The sequence below is a fragment of the Neopelma chrysocephalum genome, unplaced genomic scaffold (assembly GCF_003984885.1).
Source record: "Neopelma chrysocephalum unplaced genomic scaffold, ASM398488v2 Primary Assembly neopelma1_24, whole genome shotgun sequence".
NCBI classification, from domain to species: Eukaryota; Metazoa; Chordata; class Aves; order Passeriformes; family Pipridae; genus Neopelma; species Neopelma chrysocephalum.
In genome coordinates this window covers 24,086,283-24,104,035 of record NW_020897693.1, presented here as the reverse complement: position 1 = coordinate 24,104,035, position 17,753 = coordinate 24,086,283, and the positions used below count along the sequence as shown (strand labels likewise).

General features: G+C 43.7%; 1 protein-coding gene across 3 annotated transcripts in view; it reads right to left on the bottom strand.

Annotated features, from left to right (window-relative positions):
- The window catches only part of GPR176 (G protein-coupled receptor 176), a 41,985-nt gene extending 24,503 nt beyond the window's left edge, over positions 1-17,482 (bottom strand). Inside the window, exons 1-2 of one of the 3 annotated variants that reach the window (XM_027708719.1) lie at positions 17,245-17,268; positions 16,373-17,105 (exon numbers count right to left, since the gene is read on the bottom strand). In XM_027708719.1, coding sequence (XP_027564520.1) covers positions 16,373-16,601 — 229 coding nt within the window. In that variant the 5' untranslated portion in view covers positions 16,602-17,105; positions 17,245-17,268. Of the gene's footprint in view, positions 1-15,072; positions 15,138-16,372; positions 17,106-17,244 lie in introns of those variants that run through there. The other 2 variants (XM_027708725.1, XM_027708729.1) reach the window with 2 other exon arrangements.
- Positions 17,483-17,753: the final 271 nt, after the last annotated feature.

Below are 17,753 nucleotides of genomic sequence, written 5' to 3'. Positions count from 1 at the left end.
CACTATCCCACTATCATTTCCTGATGATTAGTAATCATATACACAGTGTTACCCTATAAGTGTATGTAGTTTCCCACGCTTAATTTAAACAAGTTGGAGACACAATGTATATAAAAAGCCAGATGGATGCTACACCCAACCATCACAGGGTATCTCTGCACTCCAAGCAAAACAGGATGAATGCTTCTATCTCTGTGGTGGGAGCATATGTAACAAAAAAAGGGCAATCAAACAGTGAAGATGTTTTGCCCAGGAAAAAAAGGAACAGGGCGAAGGCAAGCAAGATTGGTGAGTTTGGGACTGGCTCGCTTCCTTTGGTGGCCACGTGCTTTGGGTAAGCGGGAGTTTGCTGAGGCTGCTCTGAGTGTTTGCCAAGAGACTGTTGTAGAGGATGTGCGACAGTGGGATGTGAAGAGGTCTGCAAGGCAGTCCCTTGATCCTGCCAGAGGGGCTGAGCATACCCAGGGTGGAGGCAGCAAGAGGACAAAAGGCAGATACTAAATAACCAGAGGAGCATAGTGAACAGGGGCAGCCAAGATGGAAGAGTGCACTGGGAGCCCGCACTGCCAAAGGCACAGACAAACCTGCTTCTCCACTCACACGTGCACACACTCACCCCTCAGTTTCTCTCATATAGGCTACATCTTACTTCACTGCTAAGCATCTCACAAGGGCATCATCCTACAGTACAGTGGGAGGACAGCAATCTTAATCACTGAAGCAAAAGACAAGCTAAACTAATAAAACTTTTAAAAAACTAACACGTTAAGCTCAATGTGCCAGTCAAATTACAGGAACAAACATTGCTACTGGCCAGAGTACAGCATGTCTGACTACCTACTCAGGGTGGTTGGGTTTGGGGGCTTTTTTGTGGGGGGTTGCAGTGGGGAAAGAGAGGTGTGTGTATGTACAAATAGTTCCTGGTCTTCACCTTCTTCGGGTAGGAATGGCTAAACTGGAACAGCTAAGACAAATAAAAAGGTTCCAGATGACGTCTAGAGGGACACTGCTATACAGCCTCACCTCCACTGCAGCAGATCTTGTCCTGGAGACATGAGTCTTGGGGAAGGACAGACAGTATCCACCTGGGCAAGAGTATCCCCTTGCATACTGGATGCACCTGCAGTAGAAAGAACTCCAAGGACAGGAAGCAGCGATGGCAGAAGGTTGCTTTACTCGGCACAGAGTTAGATGGCTTTGAGACATTGGAGAGGAAGGTGCACAGGGTAACTTGCCTGTCAGGTGCAAAGACAGCACACCTCCTGAGATCTCCCAATAGCTCACAAGGGAGAACAGGATCAATGGTCAGTCTGTATCAGTACTGGCAACTCAGGGAAGTGTTGAAGGAATGTTCTAGAGGCTCAGTTCAGGCAATCAACCAGGATACTGAAGGCCAGGACCTTCCTAACCACTGTCATTAAGAGAGCTCTATATGCTGGGTGCAGGCAGAGATCTGGAGTCTCAATGCATGAATGAGATGAGAATGCTGAGAAGTGGGTTTCAGATACATTAAGAAATGGGACAGGTACCATTCTGGATAAGACAGACCTGTAAAAGAAGGACAGGCTTGCTGTATCTTAAACAAACTGGAGTCAGACTTAAAATTGCAGGGAAACATTTAAACTAAGAGCTGGGAAAAGCCATAAGGCAGAGAAATACCTGATTCAGATTGACACAGTCCAAACTGGTTGTAGCTAATGCTCCTCTGAAAAGGCTATGGGAAATAAACAGCCTAATACAACAAATGGAAAAGGCAAGTCAGACTACCCTCTTTGTTCCAGATACTCCTAAAATTACAGATATCAAATTGAAACAGCAACAAAAACCACCCTACCTCAGTATTTTCCACTTTTTCCATTTAATCCAGGCAACAGCAGAAGAAAATGTATTTTAGCTCCTTGTATGAGTGACTTTTTTACTTGTTTTACAGTATCAGAGAAACTATCCAGTTTTGCCATAAGAAATATAGGTACAACAAGATGAAGGCCTGTGGGAGTTTGAAAACATGCCAAATGACACAAGGTTTCTGGAGAAAGATACAAGAGGTCACACAAGAAGCAACACTACTTCATATTTCATCAGTCTTCTGGAAGAAATTCATGAGTTCTTGTATGGAATTGCTTTGATAGACAAGAAAGTAAGTCAAAGGTGGTAGAAAAAAGCAGATTAAAAATAGTCTCTGTTTCCCAAACAATTACAGGCTTTTTTTTTTCCCCCAAGGGAACTGGCAAAACAGAAAGAAGGACTGTATTTGCCAGGAAGTAAGCCTGCCAATTCATGATGGAGAAGAATACCCATTACAGTGCTGAATATCAAAGCTAATAAAGTATTTTAAAAGGCAGCACTCCACAGCAATCGCCAACAACAGCAAAAGACCATGAGCAGAGAATAAGACAATTAGAGCTCTCCCTGCCATCACCATTTCAGCTTCACTACTGCTTTTGTTACTACCATAATTGCCATTTGCATTGTCTGGCTAATCTAATGCCTTACCATGAGAGGTTATGCGATTTCTTATTCAGCCAGCCTTCCAGTCCAGGATATTCTCCTTATTGCAATGTTTCTATGGAAGCTGGCTGCCTACAAGGCACCAGTTCTTGTTCCTGCTTCCAGTTGCTAAATCTAATTTGAAGATGCTAAAAATAAAAAAAGGTTTACATGTAACAGTACTGTTCAGAAAGCAAAAGGCTGTACTTCCTACAGGGATAGCATTTAATCAGAAGTGAAATGAAGGGAGGTACAATAAAATAATTGCCTTACTAGTATTTCTGCCATTTGCAAACTTTCTAGCAGTACCTAGGCTACTCTCAAAACATTTTGAGAACTCTTGAGATATTGAGACAGCACATACAGGAAACATAATATGCAGAAATCCCAAGTCTTTGGACATCCAGTTCAACTGTTGCCCCAGTGGCCACCTATACTGGACATCCAAGATTACCTAGAGTAATTTACAAATTCTGTGATGGGCCAGGTGGGTGCGGGGATTAAAAAAAGTACAACAGGAATACAAAGCATTACCCGGATACTTTAGGAATTTTTCCTTAAATATATACATGATGTATATAAAATCCACTTATGTTTTCCAGAGCAAAACACTTCACATTGATATTCCCACTAGTACACATACAATGTCCTGCATGACCTCAGAGCCTCATCTTACCCAAATTATCAAAAAGAAGTGGTTTGTAGCTTATACTAAGAAATGTGATTACAGGCTCACCTCCATGAAGATGAAGGAGCAGAGACATAACAGCAAGCATGGGAACCACAAAATCCTATTCAGAGAAAGAAGCCCCTGCCCCAAACCCTCCCCAGAAAATGAGACCCTATGCTGAAGTCAGTAACAAGGATTTTATTTAACAATGAATGTGAGATAGAGAAGTAGAAAGAAACAGAAAAGAGAGGGGAGAGAAGGGGGGCAGGGGAAGAGGAGGGGGGAAGGAGAGAGGGAAAGATCAAGCAGAAGATAGTCACCACCTGTGGATCCAGTGGTGTCCCGTTGGTCCCTCTGGGCTTCTTTGTGGTGGGGGTCCCAAGGTTGTTCAAAACTTTTCACTATTTATACATACTAGCAAACAAAGGAATTAACGCTCATTGGCTACACAGTTCTCTTATTCTATTGGTTAAATGATTCCTTTGCTTCCCATGCTAATTACTCTGCATGCTCAGTCTTCATCTTGAGTCCATGGGTTTCTTGGCTCAGTGGTCCATGAGTCAGTGGTCAGGATCTTCCCCTGCCAGCATAACCTTTTACCCAGAGCGGATTTCAGCACAGTTGCTGAGTTACTTTCCTTGTGGACTGTAAATTCTGCATTCTTTGTGTCCGTTACATTTTTCTCCCCCAGTGATACATTCTTCTCCCCAAGCTTTGTTAGACTCCCCCTAGGTCTGAGATAACACCCAGACAATAGTACCACCTTTATCTTATCTCAAGGTCCTGCCATGGTGGCTTATCTTACAGTCCAAGTTTCAGGTATCCACCGAGGCATATTCAGCGGGGCTTTGGTGGTCATTGGTGGTCATAGATGTCATTTGTTCCATAACTTGGGGTATGGTTTGACCAGCGATATGCGTATGAGCAGTTGCTTCTTTACAGTTTGCCACAGTGGGATTTTTGCCCAGATGCATTAACTAGGATATGCTAAATATATCTTGCATCTCCGGGCCTGGAGTTAGCAGCATACTGTTGCTCCCTTCTGTGCTTATCTCATGGCAAAGTCCTTTTGTGGCCTTAACAGTATTTGAGACAGGCAACTGTGCTCTTTAACTCCTGACACTAGTCTGTTGCAGGGGACGCTCAGCCCCATTGCCCAGGGGTCACCCCCATCCAGGGGTCTGTGGGGGAGGCTCTCCAGGTCTCTTTTCACAGTAGGAGGTTTTAGCCCAGGGGTAAGGCAGTCATTGTGGGATGCAGGGAATGAGCATTCTGAGATTGTACACGACCTATTATAGGATGTTTATAGTAGGGGGTAAAAGGAGAGTTCATAGTGGTTTAGGTGGGAACAAATGTGGGAGAATAGAGGAAAAATGAGATAAAAGCCATCTATAAACTGGCACGTGGGCCATACACTTATCGTGCCATGCCCTGCATCTGTTCAGCACAGTCTATCCCATCTTCTCATTAAACTTCATTTCCAATTCTTCTCATAGGTGAGGGGCTCTCTACTCCATGGATCTGTGAACATACAGAAATCCAAGTGCAGTAACTGGAGGAAGACCATGGGACATCAGGGCTGCTGCATCAGGATGGCAATGACTGGAGAGACCTGCGAATAAGCGTTTCTGTGGTGCGTATGTCAGTGTGTGATCATGACTGAACATCAAGCCAGACTAACCAGCAAGTCAGAGAAGATGCTTAGAAGGCAAGTATTGGTGTGGCCATAAGTCTGAGCAGGTAACCAGGGGGAACAAGAGGGCTCTAAAAGTTAGCTAGCAGAGGACCTGGACCTCCAAGCCAGCTACTGGAGAGAGCCATCTATATCTGTGTGTCTGTGTGTGAACCAACTGGGAGACCAGAGGATCCCAGGCCAGCTACTGGGTAGACTGGGTGCCTAAGACCAGCTACTAGAGAGGGATCCATTTGGGCTTATGTATCTATATACTTATACATTTTATACTAATGGGCTTTCATCCTAAGCAGCCAGAGGAAAAAGAGGAGGACAAGGCCACTGATGCGCCTTGTGTCTGTATGAGTGCTGCAATTTCTTTCTGTGTCAGTCTGTGTAGCTGCTCAGATGTATTGTGTGCCTCTTGGGAATGTGTGCCCTGCCTTGCTATGGCTGGTTCTGGGGACACAGAGCTGCAGCAGGTTCACCTCTATCAGCCTACAGGATTCAACAGCACTTGAATACTTACCAGAATCTTTTGTGGAGATGAGTGGAAGAAAAGTATACTATTTCCTAGATCTTGAAATATGTTCCCAATAAGTGGCAAACTTACTTTTTCCAAGATCACACAAATAAGAAATTAATTATTAAAAACGGAACAGAATAGAATAAAACCTTCATTTAAGTGCTCATGGTGCCTGCCCAATAACAAGCTAATAAATGAGATCTGTAACAGAACTAGCACCATTTAAAATTCTTGTTAAGTGCATGGGTTCATTCATGCCTGAAATAGTAACTTACTGCCCATAATATCCAATACGACATCTTGACGTATCTAGATCTTTACTGAAGTTCAAAACAGTTGAGTGATATATACACCAGTAGGCATTTCAGCAAATGTAACTCACAATGAAAAGCAAATCATGACATCCAGTCACTTACTTAAAGAGCTGTGGTTCATAGCTCTCATTAAAGTGTTCACACAGGGACTACAGACAGTAAAATGAATGAGTCTCACCCGAAACAGTAGCAGTCTACAACCTCCTCAGGAAGGGAAGAGGAGGGACAGGAGCTGATCTCTTCTCTCCGGTGACCAGTGACAAGAGCCAAGGGAATGATATGAAGCTGTGTCACCAAAGGTTTAGGTTGGATATTAGGAAAAGGTTCTTCACTCAGAACACTGGTTGTGCCGTAGAACAGGCTCCCCAGGGAGCTGGACACAGCACCAGGTGGCCAGACTTCAAGAAGCATTTGGGCAATGCTCTCAGACACATGGTTTGACTCTTGGAGCTGTCCTGTGAAGGGCCAGGAGTTGGACTTTGATGATCCTTGTGGGTCCCTTCCAACTCAGGATATTCTGTGACTCTGTGATAAATGGGGATCAGTTCAACATCCTTGACACACATGATCTTTAGAGACATTGGCTAACTCCCCCAGCACATGACTGAGGAACTCTTCAGCACACAATATCCTCAGCGTATCAGGCACATGCATTTCAGGTATAAATCACTGCATCGCACACACTTCCAGACTAGGTAAATAGCTGTTTTCCCAATGCCTCCCTTTTAAAAGGCAGCAGCAGTGCTATCTGAGGAGCCCCTCAGCCAAAGCCAGACAAGGCACCTCTGCCCAAGCTCGGGGAGAAGAGAGGTCTCCATGGCAACGGAGGCTCCAGCATTCTCACAAGCCTCTTCTTCACCCTCTCCTCAAACTCAATTTTTTTCCAAAGAGAATTGCTTTGGCACTCCCCTGAACACACATAAGAGCAAAAGCATAATACCTATTCTAGACAGACTTCAGCAAGGTGCATCCTGAAGTGGGCTTACTGCTGCAGGGTCCATGGCTCACCCATACAAAACCGCAGGACAAAATTATTACCATAATGTTATGATACTGTAATACATTATTATTATGGAGTTATTATTACATGCAAACACCACCATATAATCATTTGCCTGATGCTTCCTTTTAGACTCAATTTTCAGTCACTTTTTGCTTTGCCAAACTTTAACTATTCCAGCTAATCAGCAACTAAGTTAATCTATGCAAAGTGCCTGGTTTAGAAGATATCATCTAAAACAATTTCAATTTTTGTGTGACACCAATAGAAACAAAACACCGTCATTCTCATCCCCAAACCTTTTTTTTCTTCCCCTCAGATGGTTCTACCCTTTTTGGGGGCAGGGCTATAAATTTTTGTTGGACCTCTTGCAGACGTGCCCCTCTCATTCTTTAAAAATTCTCTCAGTCTAGACTTGAATGATGTGTCTGCAGTATTTTTTTAGTGCAAGATTCCCTACACTATTCTTTACAGAAGATGCCTGTAGCAAACTTCACTGGTAGCTGTTCAAAGATAGAGATATTTATTCCTTATGCTAGTATGCATTTACCTTTGCAAGCACATTACCTAGACCACCAGTTACTTTGGGTTTGTACTCCAGAAGGAGTACAAATCCCTTTTTAATTACTTGCTGTAACAATTCTATTTTACATCTGTCTGCACAGATATCAAGACAGGGAGAAGAAAAGCAGCTTCAGGGGCAGGGAGGACACTGCAGGACACTGGGAAAGCAGCAGGGGCTCACATTGCACTGTGAAAATCTGGTATCTCTTTCAAGGCACCGTTTTCTTTCGAAAGACACCTCCCTTTGGTATCATCATAACATGGCTAACCAGAAGGTAACCAACCTAACCCACAGTTTCTGAAAAAGTGCTATAACCACTGAAATAGAGTTTAAACTTTACCAGAGCATCCTCAGCCTTTCCAGTGAATTTTCTTTCTGTACAAGACAGATTTAGGAAGACAAAAGAGCAAGTAAAAAGAGCCTAATTCCTCAAACCTCAAATAAGGCACTGATCTAAAAGGCCTGGAAAAGTTTCCTGGATTTGGGATTATTTGGGATACAGTTAGTAAAAAATACACAGAAAGTAAGATGCATATTTAATCTGTGGAACAGACACTAGCTCTAGATACTAGATGTCTAGAGGACATCTCTTTCTCATTATAATTTCCATCAATTTTGGGTTGGTTTTTTTTCCTAAATGTCTGAAAATAATTATTTTTTTATAGAAGAAATTCAGTTTCATCTACATGGCTAACATGAAAATTGTGAAGAGATTCAGGAGCATAACCTCAGGAGCAAATGCAGACTCTCAGACCTTGGTAATATGAAAAGAATATAAACTACAAACCATGATAAGGGGAAATTTAGGTTAGCTATACGGAAGACATTCTTTCCTGTGAGGGTGGTGGGACACTTGAACAGGCTGCCCAGATAACTTTTGGCTGCCCATCCCTGAAAGTGTTCAAGGCCAGGTTGGATGGGGCTTGGAGCAACCTGGTCTAGTGGAAGGTGTCACTGCCCATGGCAGGGGGATTGGAACTAGATGATCTTTAAGGTTGCTTCCAAACCAAATCATTCTGGGATTCTATTCTATGATTCTATAATGGAATATAATCTCACTCAAGCCTAGCTGTGTAAAAACACAACCCAGGTGACTCACCTGGTGGATGAGGGGAAGGCTGTGGATGTGTCTACCTGGACTTCAGCAAAGCCTTTGACACTGTCTCCCACACCATTCTCCTAAAAAAGCTGGCAGCCCACGGCTTGGACAGGGTTAGGAACTGGCTGGAGGGCCGGGCCCAGAGAGTGGTGGTGAACGGTGCTGCATCCAGTTGGTGGCCGGTCACCAGTGGTGTCCCCCAGGGATCAGTGCTGGGCCCAGTCCTGTTAAATATCTTTATCGATGATTTAGATGAGGGGATTGAGTCCACCATCAGCAAATTTGCAGATGACGCTAAGCTGAGGGGGAGTGTCAATCAGCTGGAAGGCAGGAGGGCTCTGCAGAGGGACCTGGACAGGCTGGAGAGTTGGGCTGATTCCAACGGGATGAGGTTCAACAAGGCCAAGTGCCAGGTCCTGTACTTTGACCACAACAACCCCCTGCAGCGCTACAGGCTGGGGACAGAGTGGCTGGAGAGCAGCCAGGCAGAAAGGGACCTGGGAGTTTGGATTGACAGGAAGCCAAACATGAGCCAGCAGTGTGCCCAGGTGGCCAAGAAGGCCAATGGCATCCTGGCCTGGATCAGGAACAGTGTGGCCAGCAGGACCAGGGAAGTGATTCTTCCCCTGTACTCAGCGCTGGTGAGGCCACACCTGGAATACTGTGTCCAGTTCTGGGCCCCTCAGTTCAGGAAGGACATTGAGGTGCTGGAGCAGGTCCAGAGAAGAGAAACAAGGCTGGTGAAGGGACTCACCAGGCCTATGAGGAGAGGCTGAGGGAGCTGGTGTTGTTTAGCCTGGAGAAGAGGAGGCTCAGGGGAGACCTCATCACTCTCTACAACTACCTGAAAGGAGGTTGTAGCCAGGTGGAGGTTGGTCTCTTCTCCCAGGCAACTATGAGTAAGACAAGAGGGCATGGTCTTAAGTTCTGCTAGGGAGGTTTAGGTTAGATATTAGGAAGAAATTCTTTACAGAGAGGGTAATCAGGCATTGGAATGGGCTGCCCACGGAAGTGGTGGATTCTCCATCCCTGGAGGTTTTTAAGAAGAGACTGGACATGGCACTTAGTGCCACAGTCTAGTAACCACAGCACTGTTGGATCAACGGTTGGACTTGATGATCTCGGAGGTCCTTCCAACCCGGCTGATTCTATGATTCTATGATAAGCTCCTCCATTTAACTGCAGTTAATGGTATGTGAATTTGTATGCAAGTAAGTGAACTGTGGAAAAACTTGTGTTAAGAGTGGGAGAGCACATATCCTCATTTCCCTCAAAACTGTTATTCCTGGTCATCCTTGCCCTTCTCCTGAGAATAACAGAACATACTATTGTCCATTGCATTTCACCTATCAATTTTATCCCCCTTTCAAGCTAAACTCACTGTGTATCCTGGCTACAAGGGCTCTTTGGAGACCCTCTTCTTCATTTTCAAGATCCTCTCCCACTGCTCTCACTCAACTGAAAGCAGTTGCAGCCACCTCCAGAGACCTCTCCCCACCAAAACTCAGATGAAATACACCCTCTTCCTTCTGCCAAAGGTTTGGTCGCTGTGCTAAAGTAATAATTAGTCACTGCAGACTGATTCCTTCTAATGACAAGAGGAAAATATGCTTTGTAGATCAGTACTGCTGTACTCCTATATGCACTGCAAAACTGATCTCAAGAATCATCTTTGATAAAAAGAAACCTATTAAAAATTTACTCACTTTGAAAAGGAGTCCTCTGTCATCCTAAGCTTAAAACAAACAAAAAAAGCATATTTGATTTGTCAGTCATCAGTTGTCACCTATTTCAAGTCATTGACCACATGTATCCTTTTTCAAACTAGCCACAAGAGTAAAAGCAGTAACTCCATATTGTTCTGAACCAAATTGCTAGTATTTGTTCACAGTTACCTTGTTCAAATACTCTGTTTTCATAAACTGCTTACTCATTTTTGAATAGCAGCCAAGAATATATTAGAGTTTGTTGCTGTTTGTTTTCTTTTTATGTGGAGGAGGAGGTGGAGGGAAGAAATAGTCTGAATTAAAAAATACTATAAATTTCAGGTTACAAATTTAAATTTTTAAATCTAATGAAAAACAACCTATAAAATTTTATCTACCCCTTTGACCTCAGACCGGAAGATCTGAAGCCTCTATTTCTTCTGACTGCAAGTGTATGATGAGTAACACCAACAGCACTAGTGATCTCCTGCCACAACTTGCCTGCTCTGCTCTGCATTACTGAAACACTGCAGTGCTACTTTCAGTCCTACCATGATGTAGTTAATCCTCACAGCATGCTCTGTATATTATAAGCCCAAACAGCCTAAAATATATCCCAAGAAATGGAAGAGTGAGATCACTGCATAAGCTCCATCTCTCAATAGAGTCTTCATGATGAGAGAACAAACAAGAGAATACCTAGAATGCACAGTTTACATAGGTCTCAGAAAGGGAGGAATGGAAAACAATAAGCAATAAACTGTTTCATAAGGTAATATTGCCGCACAGCATGCTTCTCAAATGGTAGAAACTTCTTTACCTTAGGGTCCTCTTATCTGTAAAGCCAACGCAGATGTATCTGCACAGCCAGATGTAACTCTCAGTCTGTTAGACACTACAGGAAAAGTCAGCAGATTCTCACTTTCCTAGCCCATTGATCTCAGTCAGTCAAACCACAGTCTTGTCTTCACTGCAGTAGCAGGCAAAAAAAATGGTCTCTCCTTATAGGCTCTTGAACCTCCTGGTTTCTGTACTTGCTCTGCGAGAACAAGCTCTATCCATACCTGGCAAATGTACAGACAACCTAGCACAGTAAGAGTCTTGGTCACAACCCTCATTCGCCTGCATTTCTCTGAGCCATGCTGACCTTTGTGATCACAACGAATCATACAAAAGCTGAAGCCTAACTATTCTCCAGCAAGAGAAATCAACTTCCCATGCACATGAGAACACTACAAATTTTCCTTTTCTACCATTCCAATAGTACGCAGCAGTCTTCTTCCAAATAAATCCCTACACGATCAGCAAAACTCACTAAACCTTTTTTTTTCATTTAAAGGGGAAAAAAAATCCCAAGCAGAACTTTACTCCTGTTTAAAGAAAAGCAACTTCAGTAGCTGCATGAAAAACTTTTATTATGAATTTGCATCACTGGTGGCACTCTGTTAATATGGCAATAGGTGGCAGAACAACATTGTGAAGTGGACAGACTCAGAAGAAAAACTCTGAAACAAGAGCCCAGAGGCAGACAAACAGGATAACATGTCCAAAAAAAAAATCATGAGGATAGAGAATATGGTCTCCATCATCAAAACTTTAGTTTTTGACAAGGTAGTAGTCCTAAACCTAAATTTTATTTTATCTTTCCTTTTATCAACTTCATCCCTTCGATAACAGCCATTTGAATTTGTCAGCTAAGAAACCCAGCCAGTATTACTGTGACTGAAAATCGTAATTCACTTCCATAAGTAATCCTGATTTCGTCATCTTAGTCACATTCATTTGGTAGCAGGTGGAGGAAAGTGGCCTGAAACAGAGGTTAAATAAAACAAAACAGTTCCTACAGTTCTCACAAGGCAATAAAAAATTACCTAACCTGAGTCAGGCTGAATAAAGGGAACTGCAGAGTGGAGAGATCTGTGCAGGATTAGTGGAAGTGAAACAATCAATCTCAAAGAAAATCTTTACCTTTCTTGTTCTTCCATTGATGATTTCTACATCCTTTCAAAACGAGTTAGGGCATGAAAAGTTTGAATCTCTTGACACCTTTTACCACACGGGATTAAGTGAACTGAAGGAATCAGTACTGACAGTCTGTTTTTTCTCATGTCACAGTGCTCCCACCTGTATCGTTCCAGTGGTCAGTAAAATCAGCAATTCTTCCAACTGATGCCTTTCACTTCCCCCCATATTTAAGGTAAGGTGGTTGAGAGGTTCAAAAAACAGTCATGGATATGAGACAACTGTCAGAAGCAGCATAACTATTTTGGCTTCTGTTCTCCTATAGTAACTTTTCTTAGCAGCAACAAATTTAGTCATACAGTACCTTAAGCTATGGCTTAAACAGATTACTGAGTGCAACTTCCCTGACCCCACACCAGAAACATATCTCTCTACACATGCACTTGTCCTTCCAGAGTTCCTGAGGCACCCACTCTCTTGATTTCAGGGAGTTCCAAGTACACATGTGGATCAGAAAAGGAAAGTGGTACTGAGAGGCATGGTTCTTTCCATAGTGCTTTTGTTGATGTTCACCATGCTTGCTTTCTTTTCTGTAACATGTTCCACATTCCCTGACCCAAGTACAGTTCAAGCAGTGGAACAAGAAACACCAGTGGCATGTGTTTTCACTGTTTTATTCTAGTCCTGCCTAGAGCTGTTAGCTCGCAGGCTAGGAAAGGCCCTTACTATGAGAACTGCCATTACTAGCAGTGGAGCTGCACAGGAAGACAGCATTAACAAAACCTAGTCTCTTACACCCTTGGTACCTCAGCTTCTGCATTTGCTAAGTTTATCAACACATACAAAGCATTTAAGCCCACCAGATGAATTCCCCAGTTCATGCACTCAGATACAGCATCACAGAAAGAAATAGCTTACAAGTCTTAAATATACTGCAAATCTTTCCTTCATAGAGGCAAACTGAGCTGCCGACGAGGATAACTAAATTGACCACATTTCTCCTTCCAATGCTTCTTGTCTTGAGCAGAAACCTTGTGGTAGGTTACAGTCAAGGGAGGGCATAACCGGTAGTACCAGTTGGGTTGAAAGTATAGAAACACAGATTTACTCATTTTACTCCTCAGTTCTTGAATATTAACATCATAGGTACTCTGCTAGGTGAGAAATTCCACACAAGCAGTAGAAGAGCAACAATAGAAAGTTTGTGTGAACAGACTCAAAGTCACAGGAATAGCTACTTAAAACTGTAGCATTTAAGCATATTATAGCTTCATTGACTCAGTAACTCATACCCAAGTTACCAGAAGAAATCTTATCTCTAAGTGCCCTAAATATTTAGTGATTTCATGACTAAATAATTATGTTCTGCCCATTCCAAGCATGGAACGATCTGATTCTTCACAAAATCAGAATTTTTTAACAATGAAAACTTTCTAAAAATTAGGAAAAAGATAGGAAAAAATCTGACATTTAGCAAGCCTCGTCTTAATATTTCTGGTTTGTTCAACCAGTTAGATCCTCTGAGGTACACGTTAAGGTCACATCCAGGTTCAAGGTTTGGCAAGCTTGCGACAAACAAAAATTCCAGAATCTACTACCACTGATATTATTACCTAAAATAGATAAATAAACTGAGGATGAGCTTTCAATGTATTTAAAAGTAACTGTAAAGAAGAACAATTTGACTCTTCTTTGCCCTCAGTAGGTACGACAAAACATTCACCACAGCACTGGTTTTTCACAACACAGTGAAAAGTAACACAAGAACTTCTCCTATTGCTACAAGTCTCCCCACAGGTCTCAAACAGGGATCTTAAATGGGAATAAAAAAACATAATGTACATCTCTCTCACAACTGACATCACATTCTTCTGCACAGCAGGAACCTAAATTAAGTTCACAACACCAACTGTGATTCTTCCCTCTTTTAGGACCTGGACCTCTCCATGCTGTAGACTACTGCTTATGTCAGATCCCAGTAATCATTATCAAGACTGAGTCATATACATTTGTTCCCTTTCAAGCTGGAAATAGAAATAATTTCTTCCTTTAAAAGGGTAGTGCTATTTTATCCAACAGCTAAGTGGCTTGGGCACACACTGATGTTGTGAAATGCACAAGCTGTACATCCACCCAAACCACAAAGGATTCAAACCCACACATCCTACCTCTGAGGGCCATGACCCCCATCTCATGCTTTAGGAGGAAGGATAGTCTTAAGGGTTGTCTCTCTGTAAAGAGGAACCTGAGACTCACCAGACCAAAGAACTGCTATTCTGCAGCTCAAGTGAGGAGTTCACCTGATGGAGAAAAGAGTTTGGATGACACTCACACTCTAAGGACCATGTCAGAAAATAAATGATAACTTAATTAACAGAGTTTGTGCAAGCCTAAGAGTGAGGTAAGTATCAAGTTGTTATCCCCTGCTGATGCAGATATACTGTGCAGCACATGCACATGTGAAACTTCTGGCACATATGAGAGTTGAGCATGCAGGCGCTGAAGTCCTAAGACCTTCTGGATATCAGGGCTTCAGCTTCTTGGTGGCTTTGTTTCCATTCAGTAAAGAGAAAACAGCACTACATTCATAGGGATGATATGGGAAGACACTTTTAAAGACTCACAAGTTTTCAGTTGTTACAATAGTGTGTATCATAAATGTTCTTAAATTAGTATTTCAGGGCAGCAGGGAAATTGGAAAACAAGGTAGTTTCAAAAAAATAGTTTGAATTGGTTTCCATCACTGTAAATTCATGAAGCCCGCTGCTAACATCTGTCATTGGACCTAGTGCATTTTCATCATTTAAAAAAAAGCACATTATTTCCTCTCCTGTTTAGCTCTTTGACAGTCCTGGAGAAGTTACTGATGTGGAAGCTTCATCAGCCTCCCAGCCATCCAATCTGCAAATAAACCCCTTGTGACATGTCCAAATCTTTTCACAGTTCACCTCTTGAAAACAAATTGCAGGAGTACCAAACCATAACTTACATTAGCCTTGCAGAATTTGTAGCTATGGTATTTTTTGGTTGGTCGGTTTTTCAAAACTCCTAGCTTCTGAAGCAGTGATTACATGAGAGGGTCTGTTTCCTTCTTCAAATAAAACTGGAGGATCCATGCTCATGGCCCTCTTTCAGGCTCAAAATAAAAAAAAGAACTAAATTTCTGACTTCTCTCACCCAGCCTTGTTATTTTAGGGCACTATTTGCTGACTATCATTTTGTGCCAGGTACTGTGCAACATATGGAAAAAGAAGAGTCCCTCCCCCACACTATCTATGTGCTAAACAGAAAAAAAGCAAGAACCATGGGGAGTAATTGATGCCAAAAGATTCAGTGACCTACAGCAATAACTAGTAAGTATATCACTGACTGAAGCTCAACACTGTTCCAAGATTATGCTTACCACCTTCTTAGAAATTATTTAAGTGGTACTAAGTATTATCAAAATGAAACAGATATTAGAATTTATTACCCTGAACACAGAAATGGATTTTAGCATTACTCAAGACCAGGAAAACCCAAACCACATCCTTGACAATAAGAGCCAATGACCATCAGCAAAGTCCACATGAACTTACCTAGGAGAGCTGGACACTTTGTTAGTCAAGCCCTGTGTGAAAAGCCTTATCATTTCCAGTAACCAGCTTTGAATAATTGAGATAGTAGTGGCATTTTACTGAAATCCAGCCTACTGAACTCCCAAACAGTGCTAACTTGATTGACCATAAGGCTTATTTCACCTTCCTTTTTTTTTTTTTTGCTAAGAAATGTATACATCTGTATTCTCAACAAAACAACCTACTACAGGCACCCTAAAGGAAACGTACATGCATTTGTAAAGTTATATGACAACAGTTTACTACCACATATCTAAAGTCTATGATTCCTACTGTAAGGATAACAACTAGGCAAGATTGCATATGGTTATACATATTTACAGAATAAAGTACTTTCAAAGGATTAATTTAGAACCTGCAGGCCACAAACACCAAATTACCGCAGTGTGAAACTGAAATTCAGCAAAACTTGTTTAAAACACCCCACATCCTTTTTTATATTAAACAGATTTCATTGGGGCTGAAAATAAGGGTGTAATCAACCCATTTAATTTTTGCCCATTAAATTCTGATAGAAAAGTTTACTAATACATACATATAATGTATAAGTTCTCATCTGTGATAAATAGCATTTCAGTTATAGCCTTTATTCATCAAAACCCACAAGGAACTTGAAATCATACACCTGAGGACCTGAAAAGCAAAATGAAGAGTGATTAAGGCATCAAATGATGTAGTTATCATTTGGTCTGCAGTCTCCGACAACAAGGATGAAAAAACACATCAACAAAAAACTCCAGCAACTCTGTCTCACCCAGCAAGGAGCCCACGAAGATGACAATCTGCACGGTGGTGGTGAAGTGCCGGTAGCTCTGCTCCTCGCCGTGCTCCTCGCTCTCCACGGCCCCGGCCTCGCTGACGTTCCCGCCCTGCCACGCCATCTGCCCGGCCGAGGCGTTCCTCATCTCCAGAGCTCTGGTGACAGCCTGGTACGGGGCATGGTCGCTTTCATTCCTCAACATCCAGCTTTTGTCGTACCCCATGGCGGAGTTCCTGCCCTCTCTGCTACCACCTAATAACCACAGGTTGTTGAGCCCTTCCCTTTAGCGAGTAAATGGTGCGGACAGGCAAAAAGGCGCTTCTAAGGATACAGCCCCTACTCTCGGAGGCATCTTCACCACATTCCTGTGTCCCGGGAAGCAGGGCCGGCTGTTTGCGTTTCCACCTCGTAAATCATGATAGCCAGTGAAGGAAAACAGAAAACAAGCCAGGCTTCTCCTTGCGATGAGCTCTCCCATATTTCTTGCTTCACACCGCCACAGGTCTCCTCAGCATGTTTTACCGCAATAAGCGAGAATGAGGGAATCACAGTGAACAGAATCACAGCCCGCACCGGGGCTCATCCTCCCAACTCCGCCGAGGGTCGCGGCGCGCCCCCCGCGCACCAGGGCTCACTGCACATCAAAACTGGTCTGGAAAAGTTGAGGGACCACAGGCTCTGTCCCCCCACTCCGCTCTCAGTGTTGCCGCTGCCTTTCCTCACAGCCCTGAGTGAGGGAAGACGTAGTTTTCCCCCGGCCCATCAGCTCCTGCTCGCTCCTCCTGCGGTGAGGCAAGGCTCGCCCCCCCCGCCCCTCCGCCTCCCTCCTGGCTCTGCGCGGCGCTGGACACCGCAAGGACCCTTACACAGCGTCCAGAAAGGTCAGTGACAGGTCAGCTATTTCTCGGGGAAAATTAACTTGGTTTTGAATCCCAAGGCGGGGGGCGCTCGAGCCTCCAATGAACCGAGAGGGCTCCGTACGATCCCTGCGCGTCCCGCTCTGAGCGCGCCCCGCACTGAGCGCGGCTGGCGGCGACACCCCGCTCGTTCGTGCGCCAACATCCCGGCCCGGGCGCCGAGCCGCTGCGCCCCCGCTACCTGCGGCCCCGCCAGCTCACAGTGCTGGCTGCCTCCAAGCCCCGCCGCGATCCCGCGGGAGGCGGCGGCCGGCGGGGCGGGCAGGATTGGCGGGGGCAGGAGCCACCACGCTCCAGAGGGGCGGGCGCGCCGCCATCACGTGGCCGCCGCGCACGGCGGAGCCGCCATTTCGCTCGGTGGCTGGGAGCGTTTCTAGATCTGTATTTTAGAACAGGTCCGTAATTCTGAGGACAGGGTTTCAAAAGACAGTGCTGGATTCTAATGTTGTTTGTTAAAA